Source organism: Neopsephotus bourkii, unplaced genomic scaffold (genome assembly GCF_033783945.1).
Source record: "Neopsephotus bourkii isolate Nb327-2 ecotype Australia unplaced genomic scaffold, CSIRO-AGI_Nbou_v1 NB_1574, whole genome shotgun sequence".
Classification (NCBI taxonomy): domain Eukaryota; kingdom Metazoa; phylum Chordata; class Aves; order Psittaciformes; family Psittacidae; genus Neopsephotus; species Neopsephotus bourkii.
The window spans coordinates 2,980,840-3,000,730 of record NW_026902050.1 but is presented as its reverse complement, the minus strand read 5'-3'; the positions used below and the strand labels follow the sequence as shown (position 1 = coordinate 3,000,730).

Below are 19,891 nucleotides of genomic sequence, written 5' to 3'. Positions count from 1 at the left end.
AAAGGAGAACAAAAATCGGAGTAAAAAAGATGCAAGAGCCCCTACAGCAGCTGAACCCTCGTTATCCTTAGCAGTGAATTACTTTTGATAATAATAAAAAGCGGCTGGGGTAGCAGACTCTTTGTTTTAGAACTCTGCGCTTGTAACAAAACATTAAGTACTTTTATTATTAAATGCTCTTTATTTTTATCTACATCTTTTTAAATATAATAAAGCTATCAAATGGGTAAACCTCATCACTTTCCATCTTCACACCCAGACAAGGAAAATAAACTAACAGAATGCTTCTGGGTTTTTCAGGCTTTGAGAACATAATCATGGTTCTGGTCTGAACAATGGCAGAACTGGCTGATATGGTATTTGTTACTCATTTGCAGTTTCAGCTGTGCACAGATCTTTAGGAAAGCTTTGTAAAAGGCGAGTGTGCAACAAACTGTGGACTTCTGCATCCTCAGTCATTTGCTGAAACATTTTATGTGTTCAAGTTACTAAAAGTTAAACTTTGCATGAACTTCGTGTTAACACTGAACTTCTGTGAAGTTTCAAAGGCCCAGTTCTAGGTCTTCGAGTTCCTGAAGCAGAGCATTTTCTTTCTGAATCTTCTCCAACTAGAACAAAAAAGCACAGGGTGTCACGGATGTATGCAACTTATTCAACTTCCATTGTAAAATAAGCTATGTCTTCACAGTACCTGATTCTTCTCTAGCTGTTTGCCAGCAGCTGCTTGTTCTTTCAGCTGCTCAATTGCCTTTAGTTTCTGTAAAACAAAACAAAAAAACCCACACTGACACAAAGATATTGATGAGCCAAGAATAGAAAAAACAGTCTTAGAAGTTCCTGCACTTGCAATTGCCTGATTTACCAGGAGGCAGGTCTCAATCTGGAAGGCACATTTCATTTAAGCATCCCCAGATGCTCAATCCAGAATTTCCCACCAAAAAAGGACATTTCTTTCAAGAACAAAACCTAAAGGACAGAAGGACTTCCTAGTTTCTGAAACATAGACACCATGCATTATCTCCCTGAAGGGCTAGATCCAAATTCAGAAATACCCCTCCACTATACTATCCCTATTCACCACCCATTTTCCTCAGAAAGCCTGGAATATTAATCCCATCAGAGACCATGAAAAGCTGGAAGCAGACAAGAGGAAAAAAAACCTGATGAGTTACGCAGAAATGGGAGATTCTCTAACCTGAGCCAAACAACTCCCACTCTGAAATTATTTAGTCCAAGAATTTCCAGGATTGGCAGTGAACTTTGGCCTTGTACCATTTAGTAATTAGGGAAAAAACTGAAACCACACAGCATGGTTCCCTTCTCAGATCCAAAATCCAGTAAACAGGCAGCCCACACAGCTGCTTTCTAAGCATTAACACCTTTAAGCTACCCCTGCCCCTTGGCTGTGGGAGCTGCAACAGTATTTGTAACAGGAGACTGGAACACTTCTCCATGCACCTGGCTAAGGCTTCTACACTGCCACCTCTGGTAAAGTCTTGAGCAGCCTGGCAGGCATTGACCTCTACTGTTCTACCAAATGGAAAAGCAAAGGAAGCTGATGTACAAATTCAGGGAATTACCATCTATGTAAATGCAGAGCTCAAGTCACCTTATAATCAGAGTCCATCTTACACACCTCCTTTGTAGGGAAATTTACTGTTTGTTAAAAAAAAAAAAGAGAAGAAATTCCCTTACCTTTTTCAAATTCTTTATCTTCTTGTCAACTTCAGGATCTCCTGATGTAACAGCAGGCACGACACTCCGTGGTACATTCTGTGATGCTGAGGACTGCGTAGAATCTTGGTTCGCATCAGCTTTGGCCTCCTGCAGACAGGCAGACTGAACACATTACCTAGAAAATACTTCTAATTACAAGGGGAGTGAGAAATGTCTTTAATAATTTTGAGGGATCCATTTAATATTTCTTCTTTCACTAGTTTGCTGCTGTACTCCAAAATTTGTGATATCCTTTGATGTCCTGCATTACCTACATATGCTTTCCACAGCGTATACATATCTGTAACAACTCACATGCTGTTTCTTGTTTAATTTCTACTTCCTTAAAACACCAGCTATATACTGCATAAGGAAATGTCAGTAAGGATGACAGGACAAACACATAAGCAACCATTTTATAAAGTAGACTGGTAGGTTATTGCCTCTGAAGCAGAAGAAAGGGCTCAAAACCAGTGTAAGAAATTGGAATAGTTTTAAAGAAATTGTTGCTTCCCAAATTTGTAGAAATTTTAAGGCTAATACCAAAAGCTGATTTTTATTTACCTAGCCAAAGAACAGCAAGCGAACAGGTGACACAGAACAGGCTGTCTTGGGTCTATGCTGATAACATGCCTCAATCCTGACCTGCTGGGGGACACATCAAAGCAGCGGATCTGTTCTTACCTCTCACCAGCACTGAAAAACACTGTGCAAACTAAATGAGGGTAAGAGGTCAGAACGAGTTAGTCTTAAGGCTGGTTTCAGCTAACATGCACAGCAACTAACCAAAGCTGTTAGTTTTATCCTTTTGTACCTGCTTTAGTCCAATTAAAAAGTCTACCACCCTCCTCACCACTTGGCACATGCAAGATGCTGAGGGCTCTCTGTGCCACTAACAGTCACTGCTCTCTCAGATTAACTGTGAAAACTAATTGTTATCCTTGAAATAACTACTTTTGCGTACCTGTTTAGCAGCTTTCTTTGCTTCATGTTTCCTTTGATTTTTGAGAGCTGTTTTAGAGAGTGGCTTATCGCTGCTTCCTGGTTGTGGTTTCATGTTCTGAGGTGGCTCATCCTCATGCTGCAAGATAAGCAAAATTAACAGCTAAAAAAACAAGTACTCCATACTGGCAAGTGTGTCGGTACAAAAAGCCTAACAGCCAACATGAAAACCTACCTAAGTCAGTATTATACTCAAAGATGAACCATAAAGGGAGAGGAAGGAAAAACAAATAAAGAAATAAAAGAAGAGGAAAAAAAGGTACGTGACTTTTTGAATAGCAGAAGGCAGTGTGAAAAGGTTTTCAAACTCATCTATTCTCAAGTTTGGATGGAACTACCCTGTATATTCTACAGATTTCATGGATTTCTGATGGAATAACAAAATCAGCACATTTCTTTTTTTTTTGGGGGGGCAGAATAAAAATCAAAGAGGAATAAACTATCACAAAATGACTGAAGCTTGGCATTTTGATTCTGCTGTCACTAAGAGTTTGAGTTAAAAAGTTGTCAAATGAGGAAAAACACGTTGCTGGGAAGGGTGTGTGAAAAGGGATTGATTAGCCTTTTGGGATTTGTTTTTTTTTAAGATAACTCTTAATTTAGGGGCTGGACTGTTTTAATGCACATGACAAGATTGCTTGCCCATTTGAGAAAGCAATCATTTTATTTAATACCTCTTTTCTCTACTACTTCTGTTAGTTGATCATTTGTGAAATCAGACATTAGCAAGACTAATCAATTCCTAACAAGGCAAGTAGCACAGGGCTCAAAACAAAAGCTCTCAAAGACTTAAGTATCATTAATGGAGTGTTGCATCCCAACCAGAAGGAAGTGCAGCAGGAGGGCCAGGAGACCTCCTTGGATGGATAAGGAGCTCCTGAGGAAAATTCAAATGAAAAAAGAGTTTTATATACAGTGGCAGCAAGGTCAGGCGGCCTGGGAAGAGTACAGGGATGTTGTCTGGGAAGCTAGGGACCAGGTCAGGAAAACTGAGGCCCAGTTAGAATTAAAATTAGCTAGGAATGTTAAGGATAACAGGAAGGGATTCTACAGGCCCACAGCAAATAAAAAACAGATTAGGAAGAATGTAGGCCCCCTCAGGAAGCTCTCGGGTGAACTAGCTACAGAGGATTTGGAGAAGGCTGAGGTTCTGAATGACTTCTTTGCCTCGGTCTTCTCTAGCAAAGGCTCTGACCGCACCACCCAAGTCTTGGAAGGCAGATGCAGGGACAGTGAGAATGAAGACCTTGGGCCCACTGTAGGAGAGGAATTGGTTCGAGACCATCTTAAAAATCTGAACATGCACAAGTCCATGGGACCTGATGAAATCAATCCATGGGTCCTGAAGGAGCTGGCAAATGAAGTTGCTAAGCCACTGGCCATCATACTTGAAAAATCATGGCAGTCAGGTGAAGTTCCCAATGACTGGAAAAAGGGAAATATAACCCCCATTTTCAAGAAGAGGAAAATGGATGACCCGGGGAATTACAGACCAGTCAGTCTCACCTCTGTGCCTGGCAAAATCTTGGAGCAGATTCTCCTGGAAGGCATGCTAAGGCACATGAAAAACAACAAGGTGCTTGGTGACAGCCAGCATGGCTTCACTAAGGGGAAATCCTGCCTGACCAATTTGGTGGCCTTTTATGATGGGGCTACAGAACTGATGGACAGTGGTAAAGCAGTTGATGTCATCTACCTGGATTTGTGTAAAGCGTTCGACACTGTCCCACACGACATCCTTGTCTCTAAATTGGAGAGACATCAATTTGATGAATGGACCACTCGGTGGATAAAGAACTGGCTGGATGGCCGCACACAAAGAGTTGTGGTCAATGGCTCAATGTCCAGCTGGAGACCAGTAACAAGTGGTGTCCCTCAGGGATCAGTGTTGGGACCGGTCTTGTTTAACATCTTTGTCGCTGACATGGACAGTGGGATTGAGTGCGCCCTCAGCAAGTTTGCCGATGACACCAAGCTGTGTGGTTCGGTTGATACGCTGGAGGGAAGGAATGCCATCCAGAGGGACCTTGACATGCTTGTGAGGTGGGCTGATGCCAACCTCATGAAGTTTAACCATGCCAAGTGCAAGGTCCTACACCTGGGTCGGAGCAATCCCAGGCACAGCTACAGGCTGGGCAGAGAAGAGATTCAGAGCAGCCCTGCGGAGAAGGACTTGGGGGTGCTGGTCGATGAGAAAATGAACTTGAGCCAGTAGTGTGCGCTTGCAGCCCAGAAAGCCAACCGTATCCTGTGCTGCATCAAAAGGAGCATGACCAGCAGGTCGAAGGAAGTGATCCTGCTCCTTTATTCTGCTCTCATGAGACCTCACTTGGAGTATTGTGTGCAGTTCTGGTGTCCTCAACATAAAAAGGACATGGATCTGTTGGAACAAGTCCAGAGGAGGGCCACGAGGATGATCAGGGGACTGGAGCACCTCCTGTATGAAGATCGGCTGAGAAAGTTGGGGCTGGTCAGCCTGGAGAAGAGAAGGCTGCGTGAAGACCTCATAGCAGCCTTCCAGTATCTGAAGGGGGCCTATAGGGATGCTGGGGATGGACTCTTCATTAGGGACTGTAGTGATAGGACAAGGGGTAATGGGTTAAAACTTAAACAGGGGAAGTTTAGATTGGATATAAGGAGGAAATTCTTTCCTGTAAGGGTGGTGAGGCACTGGAATAGGCTGTCCAGGGAGGTTGTGAATGCTCCATCCCTGGCAGTGTTCAAGGCCAGGTTGGACGAGGCCTTGGGTGATATGGTTTAGAGCCAGGTGTCCCTGCTTATGGCAGGGGGTTGGAACTTGATGATCTTAAGGTCCTTTCCAACCCTAACTATTCCATGATTCTATGATTTTATCAAGGGTGCAACTGTTAAATGTAATTAGTGGCTACTCAGCCTACTGTGAAAATGGGGAGAAAAGAAGCTAATTAGACAAGTAGGTCATTATACTGAAACCTATTTAAACTACAGCCTTGCTAACAAGTAAATCTCTTTCTGGCAAGTAAATTTACCTTAAAAAAAAACAACAACCCACAAACAAAAAGGCACTGTTGGGAGGACAGTCAACCACCTGTCTAGCTGAGTTTAGACTAGTAACGGTAAGCCAAGTCACCCGAATCACAGGCTTCTTCTAATCTTAACTAGAATGCAGAATTTCACTGCAAAACAAATTTGGAGTTTATTGTTCTCTAAGTTGTAAAGAGTGTTTTTAAAGTTTGCAAGCAACTGTGTAAAAGAACAGTATTTGGACCAAAGAAATTTGCGTTTTCTAGTATATATTCTTGCAAACAGTGAACAAAGTATCAAAGAAAGTTATCAAGAAAACCTCCCATAAAACAGACAACACTGTTGTCAGTCCAACTGTTCTTGTCACATCCCTAATTAAAAACACAGACAAATTTGAGGCCAAGTTTCAAAGACGGGCAAAGCAATGAAGCAGAACAGTTTTTGGTTCATATATGACACTGTCTACTTACGAGCTTGGAACTTGTTACAGGTTTGTTTCTCAGGGCTGGAGGCCTGTATGCTTGGGCAGGCTTTGGCTCAGCACTGGGCAATTCGCTAGGAACCGCTTGGTATTTTACTGCTTTCGCTGGGAACACCCCATCTGGGAAGGGCTGCCAGGAAACTTGCCACATTTCTTCATTTGATGAAACTTCGTAGTTGTGTAATAGAGAACCAGTGTAGTGCCATATCTTGTACCCATTACTGACGCGCAGCCTGGGAGCACACGTCGCTGTTACAATATGTTCTCCATCAGGACACCAAGCAAAGTATGTGGAATCCGAGGCTACTGGTTTGGAAATGAGTTTATAGTTTTTAACGTCCCACACTTCCATCTGTCCCCTGAGATTCCCAAATCCTGCTAGCACTAGGATGTGTCCATGGGGGCTGTAGTAGGCAGCATTGCGAGGTCCGGTTCCAAAATCAAACACAGGGTCACATTTCAGATTAAAAACTGTTGCTTTGGCAGGCATAAAACCATACACAGCACAGAACTCAACAGAATTAGGGTTCCAAACAACATCATAAATAGGACCATTTTTTGCTAAAGGAAAAGGAAAAAAGGCAACTGCTGTTAGGGGATTGTATCTTTTCAGTGCAAGCAAGAATAAAATCAATAGTAACTTATCGTGCTTTGCTAAAATGCTGTGATCTAATTATTGACAGTGAAAATGAATTCTGCTGATGACACAGGTAAAACCCAACATTTTATCTTCTGATAATTATAAAGTGCAACAATAACTGCAGCCATTCCAAATTACCTCTGCAGGCTCAGCATCAGCACTTCAACAGTAATCATACTTTTTCATGTAAAAAAATCCTGTATTATTTTCCTTCATTATTCAAGTATGACCTCTCAGGACCTTCTCAAACTGTCCCACTGGAAACCTGCAAAACCAGGACTTTTGTACCAGCTGGATACTAGTTCATCTTTTTCTTATTCTAACAAATATTGAATAACTCAGCTTTGTAAACCTAAGTAATATTGATATAAGTTATCTCTGGACCACTTTCATGCATGGCACTTTAAAAAGACAGATTTTAAAGAGCATACAAAAACTGCTTTTACGCATAATGATTAAAACTTGATACTGTTAGAAGATGTTCTGGCATTTAGAACATACGGAGTTACTGAAGAATGAAGAATTACTGATGGAAACTCATCTAAAATACATAGGTGTAAACAAAACCCGTCAGTCATTAAACTTTTCATAATCTGGATATCTTTAGCTGTACTTCAGATGTCATGTGCATTACTGACAATTCCCAAATCCAGACACTGACCCAAAGTATCAACTGACTTAAATCATCCATTCCTATTGTCATTCTGAGGACTCATTACAGCCCAGTTTCTAAAGATATAATCACACTGTCTGTGGGGTTTTAAGATGGCATTAATCAAATGCAACTGCAGAGACAGAGGTCTGACAGAAAATTCCGTTTCTGCACATTTCATGACAGCAGGCAGCTGGAGAGATGAGGGCAGCTTTATACGGGTACAATAGCTAAGGGAAAGGCTGCAGCATGAGCATGGATTAGTCAAAACCAAAAAGCCCTCAACAAATGCTGACGTGAAAGAGGCTTCAAAACTGGACCTCAAATGCAAAAAGAAGATACAAATCCACAGGAAATGAGGCATCATGCAGAGTGCCTACCACTTGTTTTTGTTGGGGAAAAAGTTTTACAACAGAATCAGATGTTTAGATGTTTCCTTGAAAAAGAAAAACTAAATGAAATGGGAATTAGTTATAAACTTCCTGTTTTGGAAATAAATAAATTCAAAGGGCAAAGAAGGTTTTAAGGAGCATGTAATTAAACAACTAGTGTTCTAAATCCAGGAAACTGCTCCAGAGATTCTAGATACTGAGTTGTAATCCTGATTGTTTTTTTCCAGTGAAGTTGGCAACAAAGGGAAATGGTTCACATTACTTGCTACCACAAGTTTTGCTAAGAAAGGCAAACTGGACATGTTCTTCCAGTTAGCACTAATTTGGGAGAATATGCTCACAATCCCTCTACAGCCACTTAAGCATACATAGTCTACATCACCCCATCCCCAGTGTTTCACAGCAAACTACCCTCTCCATAATCCTAAACAAACCCAGTGTTTAACATAAACAGCAACATCTTAAGATAATGAAAAAATATCACCATACAGAAAATTAATGAACGGACTTCCAGTTCAAGTAAGATACTGAAAGAAAGTGCATCCACTTGCTTCTCTCTAACATGTCATTTTTGTGTGTTGGAACTTTCCAAGACACAAAATAAAGGACTTATATTTGGAACTAAATGGTTTTTAAGGTCTCTTCCAACCCAAACCATTCTATGAGTCTACAATTCTATTTTCCAGTATAAAGAACTGCTCTCACCCCAGTTCCTTGAATAACAGTATTAGTTGCACGTCTAGAAGTGCAGGTAGGATTATTCTGTTTGGTAACATACCTTCGTGCTCATTTTGAATTCTCAGACATTAAGATGCCTCCATTGTCCAGGGGTTTCCTTAGCAAACATGCACAATCCCCTTCCTGTGCACATGAAAACCCTCCCAAGCAAATTATTTGTACATACTAACTGCAACTGTGCTTTCTGCCACTGACCTTAAGACAAGTATACTGAAGACGACAAGGTAATTCAGCTATTAAAAAATAAAACAAAAAACCAAACACCCCCATTCCAGAATGGGAAAAAAAAAGAAAAATCTAGTCAAGGATTTCTTGTTAAAGAGTATTTCATTGTTTTTAAAGATTAATTCATTACGCTAACGAGAAAGCTCTCATACATTAAACGAAGCTGGTAAAGGAATTCTCACTATCAAAAGATGTAAGACAATACCAAACTGCCCAAGAGATACTTACGCAATTGCACAACTGCACTCTCTCCGTTTGTTGCAATGTAGTGTAGAGTCTGCTCCCCATAGTATGAAGCACCTGTTTTATCAACTTCTGTACTAGCTATTACTAGCACAGCAGTGGCTAACAGCAAAGAGACACAATGACTTCAATACAATTATTGCAAATTACATAAAAGATTTCACAAACTACCATGAACAAAGATTCACTTGTTCCAAGATTGGTCCAATTATTCATTCTAATTAGCTCCTTGCATAACAGTGCTGTTATCATTCTCTTTTGAATTGATTTTTCCTAAATATTAGGAACAGAAAAAATAACTTCTTTTCTCAGACAAAAAGCGTAAGTCTGTTCATTCACCATTCAATTATGGGAAAGTGAACATTCCTTTGCAGCCATAAAAATATATTCATCCGCCTAAGGCAGAAACTGAGCATCCAGATCAGCCCTTAAATAAAATGGTTTATTAACAGCTTTTGTACATATATCTATTTCACCCAAAGCTGTGCAGACACTTGTGGTCTCTATGTGTACATAACACCCTCCCTGTATTCCAAAGAACATGAGTTCAAGTGTTTTTTACAAAATTATTCCGAAACAGCTCACTCCTAACAAACAGCAAAGCCCACAGATTACTGTGCAAGTCACTCCAATTGTGATACATCTGCGTACATACTATTATACAGATTATGCTCTACTAAAAGCTTATGTTTACAGTCTAAATACAGTCTAATACATCATCACAGAATGAAAAATTAAATTTGAATTTACTATCCAACTGCAAGTTTACCAACATGCAAAGTATTCTCAATCACAATATAGAAAATCATGGAAGTCAACACAGGAAAGTTATGAGCACCTCAGGGTATTCAGAACTGTAACTGTAACATTGTATTAGCATTAACAGCAACCTTCAATACTAATGTACATGCAAATTAAAAGCAAAAGCCACATAGTAAACAAAGTAATTAAATCCAAAACATGTGGAATATAAAAAGGTTAAATATACAGCTGTTCTACCTTTTTTGTTCCATAGCATTGTCACCTTATCAGCTTTAAAGAAGCTCTTATTGGCTAGTGCAGACTGTGGGCCACCGAAGTTGGGATACTGGTACAGTCTAATGAATGATGGTGCACCTTTACTGCCTGGAACATATACTGCAACCTAAAACAAAGCCACAAGATTTTATTGCAGATTATATTCTTGGTAACACAATGCCTATTCACTGTACTAGTAGTGAAATCTATTGCACTGAATTCAAGGTGAATTTTTTTAAAAAAACCAAGAAAAAATTGTGGAAGAACCTCAGAAGTACCTTGGTTGGCTGCGCTCCTGGAGATAACACGAAATCATTCACCTTTTGCAAATGCAGTTTATTTGCAATAGTGTCTGCAAAAAATACGGCACAGGTGTTAATGACAAAACTTGTTAGCCTGGATTACTTCACTATACCTTTTTATGGGTCTGTATCATGGATAATAAAAACCAATATATATAAAGGATTTCTTTTACTAGGCAAACAGACATTACTTTCATGTATTTTTATTTACAAGTCCAACTTGAACCAAGCCTAGGTCTGAAAACCAGTATTTAGTATTTGGAAGTTCAAACAGCAAGGAAGCTTCTAACCCCAGGTGAACACAGCTCATGTCTTAAGCCAGGCACAGAATTCTTCACCTCATCTGTGCTGACTTCAGAGGAAGCAGTATCAGTCACATCCAGGTAACATGCGCCAGCACAGAGCCAAGGGTTTTCCCCTTCAGCTTTACTGGACAATTTTTCCTGAAAGGAAGCATTCATAAAGGCCTGCTCTGTGCTGGACACTGCCCCTTTCCACAGACAACTTATGGGAAATGCATCTCTCAAAATTAAATGAACATCAGCAACCCACAACCTCATTCCAGCACATTCCACGCTTTCCAAGTATAGCTTTGTTAACCTCAGCAGGGCTAATTCTCAGGAAATTGTATCTCTTCACAGGCAGTATTTTTACACAATAATTCTTCTATCAGCTATATAGAAGTGCCCATGGCAGGGGGGTTGGAGCTTGATGATCTTGAGGTCCTTTCCAACCCTAACTATTCTATGATTCTATTCTATATATTTAAAAGAAAAACAAAACAAAACAAAACAAACCACCAAAAAACAAAACCACACACCACTGCCTCCTGCAGTTTTATTCCTTTAAATTTTTGTTCGAATTAATCTTTTATCTGCCTGCTTTTTTCTCCCCTTTCCCTTTTCAACCTCTATTGACTCCAAATATTCTACTGCTAGACACAAACTTTCTTGAAGGCAATGCTCTAGCCTCATAACTTCATTTTTGCCATTCATATATTTTCTAATGAACCATTTTTTAATAGTTCATTGACAGAATACACATAACACAAATAAGTAATCACAGATCACATCCTCTATTGACAACATCCTGGACCTCATTAAATGAGAAACAATCCAGAATCAGGCCTCTCTAATTGAAAATTAAAAACATTTCATATCAGAGAAGTCCCTGAAAAGATAAACAAGGGGAAAACATACTTCATTAAAACATAATGATTCTGAATGCCTAATTCAAATAGAATGTAGGCAATATTTAAAATAAAAAGCAAGCAAAAGAAGAAATGAGGGGAAAAAAAAAAAAAGGAAAAAAAGCAACACCCAAAAGAAGATGCATATATAGAATGCAATAAAATGTATAGAAATACTTGCGTACTGAAGTTGTTGTTTTCAAAGAAGTGAACTTCATTGTTTACATTCCTGGCACAAATGCTTTCATCATCTGCCCAGCAAGGACACCTACATTTAATGAAAAAATTTAGAAACACCAAATGATGCTCATCTTTACTAGTATATGATTTTTTTTCCTCCATTTTTACAGTTGAGCAAGTTCAAACATGATCCATGATTCAAAATGACAAATGACATCTGCATGGTAAAAAATACGCAGGCAGACTTAGTTATTGTCTCCTCAGCTTTCTCTGTGGTGCAAAATGATAGTGAATTTATACTAAGAAACAACTGTACCTACATTAAAAAAGATACCTACAAGCACAAATAAGCTAGTAGCAGATGTATTTTAAAATCCAACACCACACTAAAAGCTCTATTTATCAGATTAGATTTTGGAAACCACATTTCTTTGCAAGTAATTAGTATCTGTAAATGTTACTTACCAGTTCTGCATCTTTTTCTGGATGAAAGATTTTAAACACTTTCCAGTTTTCACATCGTGAAGTTGTAGGTTGGGCACTCCTGCTGTTCCATCTTTAGCAGCTGCAACAAAACCATGCATTAGAGTACAGTGGTCTCTGGAGATTAAACTTGCTTCACCATGATGACATTCCACCTCACAATTGTACAAGCAACTAAGCATGCATAAACCTTTTACAAGAACATCCTCCCCCCTGAAGGACTAAACCCTAAACTGCTAATTGCTTTACCTATTAACATAGGTAAAGCACCTAAACATTTTTAGGTGAAGGGCTTCTACTCCCCATTATAAGGCTAGGAACACCAACACCAGCACAGCTTTTGTAATGTATACTTTTTAATCAAAAGCTATCCCCTTGGCAAACAATTAAGCTGTTCTCCCCTCCTACATTTTGTTTTCATAAGGATGAGATGCATTTTGTTCATCAGGATGAAGTTACAGCTCTATCTGCAAGCCATACAGAATGGCTCTGTTTGTTTCAAATTCCCTATACCTTCCTACTTATCTGGGTACTACATACAGCCTGTATTTCTACCACTGCCCCAGAACAGACCTCCTAACGGATCGCTAACAGTCCCCAGTTGGCAACAGTTCTGTCACTTGTGCTGCCCTGTCTTATTGTACAATCTGTCCCAGATCATGTTCCACATGCTCAGCCTATGGCCAGCTCCTTCTGTCAGAAGAAGCACTTATACCCTCTGTTTCAGACACACAACTTGGATGAGCCTAAGGCTATCTAACTTAGGAATATAAACTCCACAGAGAGGGAGAGGAGGAAATAAAGCCTTCTGGACAATAGAGAGCACTCAAGTCAGCTATGCCTCATGGAGAACATGACTACTACAAGTCAGCTTGCAATTCTCCTTGTCTATAAATGAATATAAACCACTTGAACAGCATATTGTTAAAACACTCTCTGCACTAAGATCAGCCAGCCATTTTTGGAAATGTTATTTACTTTAATAGAGTAATTGTTAGTACATGCACTTAGTTTTAGTGTTTGTAAGAACAGTCGATAGCAGATGCTTTCAGAAGATGGCATCGCTCCCTCCTCCACTATATACTTGATTACCCATATAATTTTCTGTACACTTCCTGTACTGCTCTATTAGCCAATAAATATACTGCAGTGACAAATCAGATGATGGAAAGCTTGCAAACCAAATTAAAACATGAAGTTACTGCATGTACTTGTACATCTGGTAAAATACTCACTTGTATAGGCCTGCCACGTTGCCAGAACACTATTCTTTGGTGAGAATTGAAGGCAAACTGCCTTTGGAAGATCAAAGGAGCACAGTAACTCAGCACTGGTGACATTAACAACATTTACTCTGGAACAAAAAGATGCTATTTCAATAAAACATGCTTAAAATACTTCATTAATAGCCAAGGTAACTTTCTGCATATAACTCTTCTAGATCTGTCCTAAATTTGGCCAATGTAATGAAGCTAGAAGAGCTTTTTTCCCCTCCTGCTTTTACTAAATTTTTGCAAGAATACCTTTTAAAACTAGATACCCAACAGGAACTAAGTGAAAGCACTGGTCAAAATATATCACATATTTTTATCTGCAATACTTAAACTCTAAACGAAAGATACATCCCTTCCATAGAGTCCATCCACACCTCCACAGTGGCTCAAGTTGAGCACAACAGAAAGATTCTAATTAAACTGAAACACATATTTATCACACAATTTTAAAAGCCTTCTATCTATAATGATACATTTATGATTTGGTCTTTTTGAGACTGAGGAAGCAGGGACAATAAAATGCAAAGGTCAGAGAGCTGAATAAACAAGGTCAAGCAACATCTCTGAATGCTGAGTATTAAAGATCTGCCACATATGGAATCCAAAGAAACAAAGAATATCACATCAAGATGCTTCCAAGTCACTGTCGTTCTTGGAAGCTGCATTAGGAACCTGTTTCTACCATCTCCCTAACTGCTCCCTCTCAGAAACGAAGATGGACAGCCCCCAAAACAAAGAGGCACAGCAGGACAGGAAAGATTTGCCATTTGGAATACTCTCACTTAAAGTGTGGGTACCTGGATACACAACCTGTTTGAAAAACATTCTCTCCCACAAACATTTCCTGGAAATGGATGTTTCCAATTGACAAAAATTAAGTTTTTAATGAAAAATATTTAGGGTTAGGTTTAAATATTTTGCAGAACCAAAAAGAAAAGAGAAAGTAGTGAATCCTACGTCTATGTTACCTACTTAAAAGAAAATGGTTACACGAAATTACTAAATACTTTTTTAACCTGTTAGTAAGAATACTGGCATATCAGAAGAAGCCTTAGCTTTAAAGCAGCAACCCCATGATCCACTCTTACGTAAAGGATTACCTCTAGGGAACTCTCTAATGCACTGGGCCTATAAAAAAGGAACCTTATGCTGTTTGCACGCAAGATGCAGAAATTCTTCATCTTCTGTGAACTTTACCAACAGATTAATGCCAGAAAACTAGGTACTATTGTACTAGGAAATATGACCACAAAAAGAAAACCTAAATAAAGCATATCCAGATTCCACAGGAATGGGTGCATTATAAATATAAGAAAACAGTAAATATTTTATCAAATATTCAGGAAATAAAGTCACTACAGCGAATAATGCAAAAATAAACTGAATGTAGAGCATGTATGCAAACACGTAATAGCAACAGTCTTTACACAGACAAGAGTAAATGGGGCACAACTGATCCTGTTTAATGCAAACTAAACAATTAATATAATAAAATGCACCTACTTTTCTCCATTGCACCAGGCAAAGAGGGAACCGTCCTTGCTAAAAGCAACAGCTTTGCAATTTTTTCCAGAGTCCCTAAAGAAGTAAGAATTGCACATTAGGATTCAGAGATACTGCATAAGTTAAGGTATTTTGCACGAAATAAAAAGCAACACACCAATTTCCCTGCTGCACTTCTGAGTAGAGCTTTTTAACAGTGCAGTCTACTCTGCAGTTGTTCAGTGACCATGAGAAGTCAGACAAGCATAAAGCCTTCAAAGCCATCAATTTTCTGAACTACTACCAGTAAGAAAAAACATCACTTATATTTATACATTTTTTAATACTACAGTCTACCTTTACTTTTTAGAAAATAATTTCTTTTGTGCAAAAGATAAAAACTAGTGAGAATAACTGTACCTTTGAAAGGCTGTGTTCTCTGTGAAACTAGGTGGCCCATTCACCATATAAAGCCCTTCTGATCCTCTCACTGGAAGAGTAAAAAAATAACTATCATTTCAAATTCAGAGAATTGCCCAAAGCAAAAGTTTTTCCTAATCTATGCACCTTGAGACCTGCACACACTTTTTCCCTGTTCGCATTTCAAAACGAGAGAGAGGGTTGCAAAGAAATTCAGAACGTAACACATGCCGAGGCTCCTGGCTCATCCATGGTAGCTGCAGGTTTAAAACACAGGACAGATGCATGAAGAGACAGAGCTGAGCTATTGCCCCAGCACCAGCAGCTCCAGCACACAACGCACCGGCAGTGGAGGAACCAGCCTGCTGGACACCGCTGCTGACACAACAGCAACCAGCCAGCACTTTGCCAGAGCTAAGGACCGAAGCGGGACAACTGCTGCCAGTCCCAGCTTTCCCACACCTACAGTCATGCAGTCAGCTCCCTGCTTCGACCAGCAAAGCCCTTCCAGGGCAGCCTTCCCAACAGGGTCAGTCCATGAACCAGTTTGTCCCTCTGCAACGGGAGCATAGGTGCCAGTGCAAAGAAGGGAGCATAAGCACTGCCAAGGGCAGCAGGGCAGGATAGACCCAAATCAGGTGCATGGTGGAGGGGCCAATGCAGGGGGCACCCCTAGGGCTACCAAGCCCACCCCTGCTTCAGGTGGGGGGGAAAGTATCTCCAGAGAGGGAGATCCATGGCTTCTCTAGGCAGCCTGCACCCAAGGTCAGTCTCACAGTAAAATAGCTTTTCTTATGTTTAAATGCAATTTCCTGGATGTCAGTTTGACCCCATTGCCTGTTGTCCCATCACTGGATACCACAAACCAAGAGTCTGGCTTCATCTCACAAGATGACCTCAAACTACAAAAGAGCTGCACCTGCTTAAGGAAGGAGGGTTGGATGACATCTCATCCTGAAATGGCCGATGGTGACAGCTCTCAACCCTGCTGTAGGAAGCACTTTCCAACAGCCTAACTTGCAAAAGCTGAGAATGCTCCATCGCTGCAAGAGCCACTCGAGCATCCTGCACAACTGAGTTGAAAAGAGCTGCCTCAGTACATTTCAAAGCGAGGATTAGCTGTCTGAACACAGGAACAGCATTTGCCAAAGGAAGATTATGTTGGACTGGTTTTTTTGCTGACATTAGGCAAGATTTGCCCTCTTGGTAGTTTCAACATTGAACTTCAACTGGGAAAACAGAAAGCATGACGGAAATATCAGTATAAACTGTGTTTCAGATTTCATTTTTTTCAGAGCCCTTGCCATGCTTACAGCACTAGAGAACAACAAATGAAGATGGACTCATGCAAAACTGTGCAGATGGGACAGCTGTACAGAGATTGTTATATATAGTGGTTTTTTTTTTCAGGTAGCTCTATTACAAGCACATTAGAACTCAGAGTTGAACCATGAAACTGGCAACCGTTACACAGGCATTAGCTGCGCTTTATGTGTTTTCTTGGTGTGCTGAGGTGACAATTTTTAGTGTCAAACATGACTCAAGAAGAAGGATGAAGAAGCCCAAGCTGCAGGCTCTGCAGCTGTGTTATCTGAATGAAGCACTGTGGCCAGCAGCACTGCAGCAGGAGGTCTGGGAGCAGAATGTCAACATGCACAGGCATAGCACAGGCATAGCAACACCTGAGACAACAGTAATGTCTGCCACCAAACGTCCCTACACTGCTCTTTGGAGCTGCCCCTTTAACTGCTGAGGGTCCTTACTCCATCTCTCATAGCACTTTAGAAATTAACAAATGGAAATAATCGTAAGCAGCAGTTTATTATATGGGAAAATACTGGTATGATAGGTTTCAAACTTCCACGTGCTCTATAACCCTTTACACCCCTGGGGGTACAATATATCCCTAACATACCTCAAGGGTATGTTTTAGCAATGCTTTAAATATGACCCACTAGCTTCACACCCCTGCCCAGAGTCTATTTCCCAGGTCTTTGTCAGGCTGCCAAGAAAAATCAAGATCCAAATTTCAGATCTAAGTTACAGGCAGTAGCAAGTAGTCCAAAACCCACCCTGGACAGCGGCAGGCCCCAATCACACCCATGCAAAGATAAATACGTTGGCGTTTAAAGCTTAGAAAAATAGGAAAATAAAAAAATTAAATCCTTTACGTGGGCAACTTCACAAGTGAAACAAAGAGAAAAGGAAAAAGAACTCTAGAAAGGCACTTTCCCACAAAGCACAGTGAAGGCGCTTCTGTGAGCTACGAGCTCCACCCGGCTGTCGAGCGGTTCAGACCCCGGCAGGCCGCACCCTTTGCTGCCGCGGCCCAGGGCTGGGTCGGGTCCTGTCCTGCTGCACCCGCCGTCCGGTCCCTCCAGCACAGCACCTCCGGGAACGCCTCCCGTCATAGGCCGCACGAGGAGCGCAACCAAGGCGAAGGAACGAGCACGTTTTAGAAACCTAAGCAGCTCCCCCACGGCAGAGCAAAGGGAGGCCCGCGGACGGCCCGGCGGCTGCCCAGCTGACGAACCCACCGGGCCAAAAGAGGAGCGTGCCCACGAGGCACTGCCGGCCCCAGGGAGCGGCGCGCACGCGGCCTGGCGTGCAGAGCCCCCAGGATTCGGGGCCGAGACCAGCCACGCTACACCTACGCAACCTGGGAAGGGGACCTGTGGGGGACAGTGGGCGCCCGGCCATGGAGCCCACTGGCCGCCAGCAACCCCGGCCTCGCGCTCGCACCACCACCGCCACCTGGTCCCAACGCACCTGCCAGCAGAGGCACAGGAGGCGCCATCTTGGCGCGGCAGGTTTGGCTTCAGCTTCCACTTCCGGGTGAGCAGCGACACGGCCGCCCCAGAGACGTCCACGTCGAGAGGGGCAGGGGCGGGCGGGGGTGAAGACGCCGGCGCGTGACGCAGAGCGGGCTCTTCCGCCCGCCGCGGCGCGGGCTGCCCCGGAAGTGGTGCTGCCGGGCGCGCGGGTTGGCGGCGGGCGGCGGCTCCGCCCGTGGCGGCGCGTGTTTCCGGCGGGCGGTGCTGCGCGGTGCTGACGCTGGCAGCGGGCGGTGCGCGGAGCTTCGCGAGGGGACCGGCGGCCGGGCCGTCCGGCGGTCGGTCGCACCATGGTGGCCAAGCAGCGTATTCGCATGGCCAACGAGAAGCACAGCAAGAACATCACCCAGCGCGGGAACGTCGCCAAGACCTCGGTGCGCGCCGGGACTGGGCGGGGGTTGGGGATGGGGTGGCAAGCCGGGCTGATGGGCGGGGGTGACGGCGGTGCTGTGCCTGCAGAGGACGGCCCCGGAGGAGAAGGCGTCGGTCGGGCCCTGGCTGTTGGCGCTGTTCATCTTTGTGGTCTGTGGATCAGGTAAGCGGGCTGAGTGGCTCGGGCGGGCGGGCCCCGCGGAGTGCCCGCTGAGGCCCGCCCGCTTCTCCGTGTGAAGCGCTGCCGACAAGCGCTTCCCTCCCCTCCCCGCTCTCTTGCAGCCATCTTCCAGATTATCCAGAGCATCCGAATGGGCATGTGAGAGGCCCGTCACCGGTCGGGGCCACCCGCCCCCGGCGCTGCCGTGAGCTACCCCCCCCGGCCGGCGCCCTCCAGCCCCACTCTGTGCAGCGGCACCGGCCACATCGCATTCCAGGTCCTTTCACAGCCATTCCGAGTTTTCTAGCCCGTGCCACAGTGCCTTGAACAGCACTACATGTACAAAGCAATAAAAGTATGTTGTTGATCTACAATCGTGGACCTCCTTATTCAGTGAGGTGCACGGTCACGTTCTCTGTGGATACGCTACGCTGTACATGATGTAGATACTTAGGAGTTGGCACCTGTCATGAACACCGGTTTGGAGATTTGTTTAAGTCTCTGTGTAGCTGGAAATGATTTTATTTAACGTCAGAAGCCTGGATTTTTATAGTAGCTAGAGTACAAGTTTGAAGCATGCTCCTGACGAAGCAGATGGTTCGTGCCACGTCCTGCAGCTTGCCAGGCACATCACCCTCTGTACACGTAGAGTAGCCTCACTGCAGCATGTGGCAGTGTGCTAGCACCCAAACGCTTCTCACAACGGAAAACTTTATCCTACGCCTCTTGTACTAATACATATGCAGTGCTTGTTTGTATAGAGTTAGGGGGCGTTACTTGGTTAGGAAGCAGCGTGACCAAGCAGCAGCTCTTCCTGGCATAACCTGATGCCGAAGCTCCACAGACTGCTGAAAGGCTCAACTGGAGCTGCCACCACCTGACCGAGCCTCCCCAGGCTGCGGGTTGTGACCGTTCTGTAAATACTTGGACAGCGTTCAACACGTGGTAATAGTTTTGAATTTTACAATATTGTGTGGGAATGTTTTATGTAGGTACAGGGACCCTGTGCCCAGAGTTCTGCTTTTCTGTGCAGCATTGGCAGCGTGTGCTATGTCTTGCAATATATATTTAATCTTATTTAAGGTA

At 42.6% G+C, this 19,891-nt stretch overlaps 2 protein-coding genes across 4 annotated transcripts; one reads left to right on the top strand and one right to left on the bottom strand.

Annotated features, from left to right (window-relative positions):
• Positions 1–161: 161 nt before the first annotated feature.
• Positions 162–18,337, bottom strand: EIF2A (eukaryotic translation initiation factor 2A). 3 transcript variants are annotated; one of them, XM_061371564.1, is made up of 14 exons: positions 18,209–18,337; positions 15,440–15,509; positions 15,041–15,115; positions 13,499–13,617; positions 12,246–12,345; positions 11,786–11,868; positions 10,388–10,461; positions 10,092–10,236; positions 9,078–9,194; positions 6,192–6,763; positions 2,681–2,797; positions 1,696–1,839; positions 692–757; positions 162–608 (listed from the first exon to the last, which is right to left on the bottom strand). In XM_061371564.1, the coding sequence occupies exons 1-14, from the start codon at positions 18,234–18,236 to the stop codon at positions 543–545; spliced, it is 1,776 nt and encodes a 591-aa protein (XP_061227548.1). In that variant the 5' UTR covers positions 18,237–18,337; the 3' UTR covers positions 162–542. The 3 variants fall into 3 exon arrangements, with proteins under 3 accessions (XP_061227548.1, XP_061227549.1, XP_061227550.1); XM_061371565.1 differs by having other exon boundaries at positions 1,696–1,824; XM_061371566.1 differs by lacking the exon at positions 9,078–9,194.
• A 122-nt stretch (positions 18,338–18,459) lies between these two features.
• On the top strand, positions 18,460–19,179 carry SERP1 (stress associated endoplasmic reticulum protein 1). Its single transcript, XM_061371589.1, has 3 exons — positions 18,460–18,647; positions 18,733–18,808; positions 18,928–19,179. The coding sequence occupies exons 1-3, from the start codon at positions 18,564–18,566 to the stop codon at positions 18,966–18,968; spliced, it is 201 nt and encodes a 66-aa protein (XP_061227573.1). The 5' UTR covers positions 18,460–18,563; the 3' UTR covers positions 18,969–19,179.
• The last annotated feature ends 712 nt before the right edge of the window (positions 19,180–19,891 follow it).

Coding starts and splice junctions, on each gene's coding strand:
- SERP1 (XM_061371589.1), top strand. CDS start 18,564: ATGGTGGCCAAGCAGCGTATTCGCATGGCCAACGAGAAGCACAGCAAG. Junction 18,648..18,732: donor GGAACGTCGCCAAGACCTCG/GTGCGCGCCGGG, acceptor CTGTGCCTGCAG/AGGACGGCCCCGGAGGAGAA. Junction 18,809..18,927: donor CTTTGTGGTCTGTGGATCAG/GTAAGCGGGCTG, acceptor GCTCTCTTGCAG/CCATCTTCCAGATTATCCAG.
- EIF2A (XM_061371564.1), bottom strand. CDS start 18,236: ATGGCGCCTCCTGTGCCTCTGCTGGCAG. Junction 15,116..15,439: donor GAGAACACAGCCTTTCAAAG/GTACAGTTATTC, acceptor TTACTTCTTTAG/GGACTCTGGAAAAAATTGCA. Junction 6,764..9,077: donor GAGTGCAGTTGTGCAATTGC/GTAAGTATCTCT, acceptor CTTTTCCTTTAG/CAAAAAATGGTCCTATTTAT.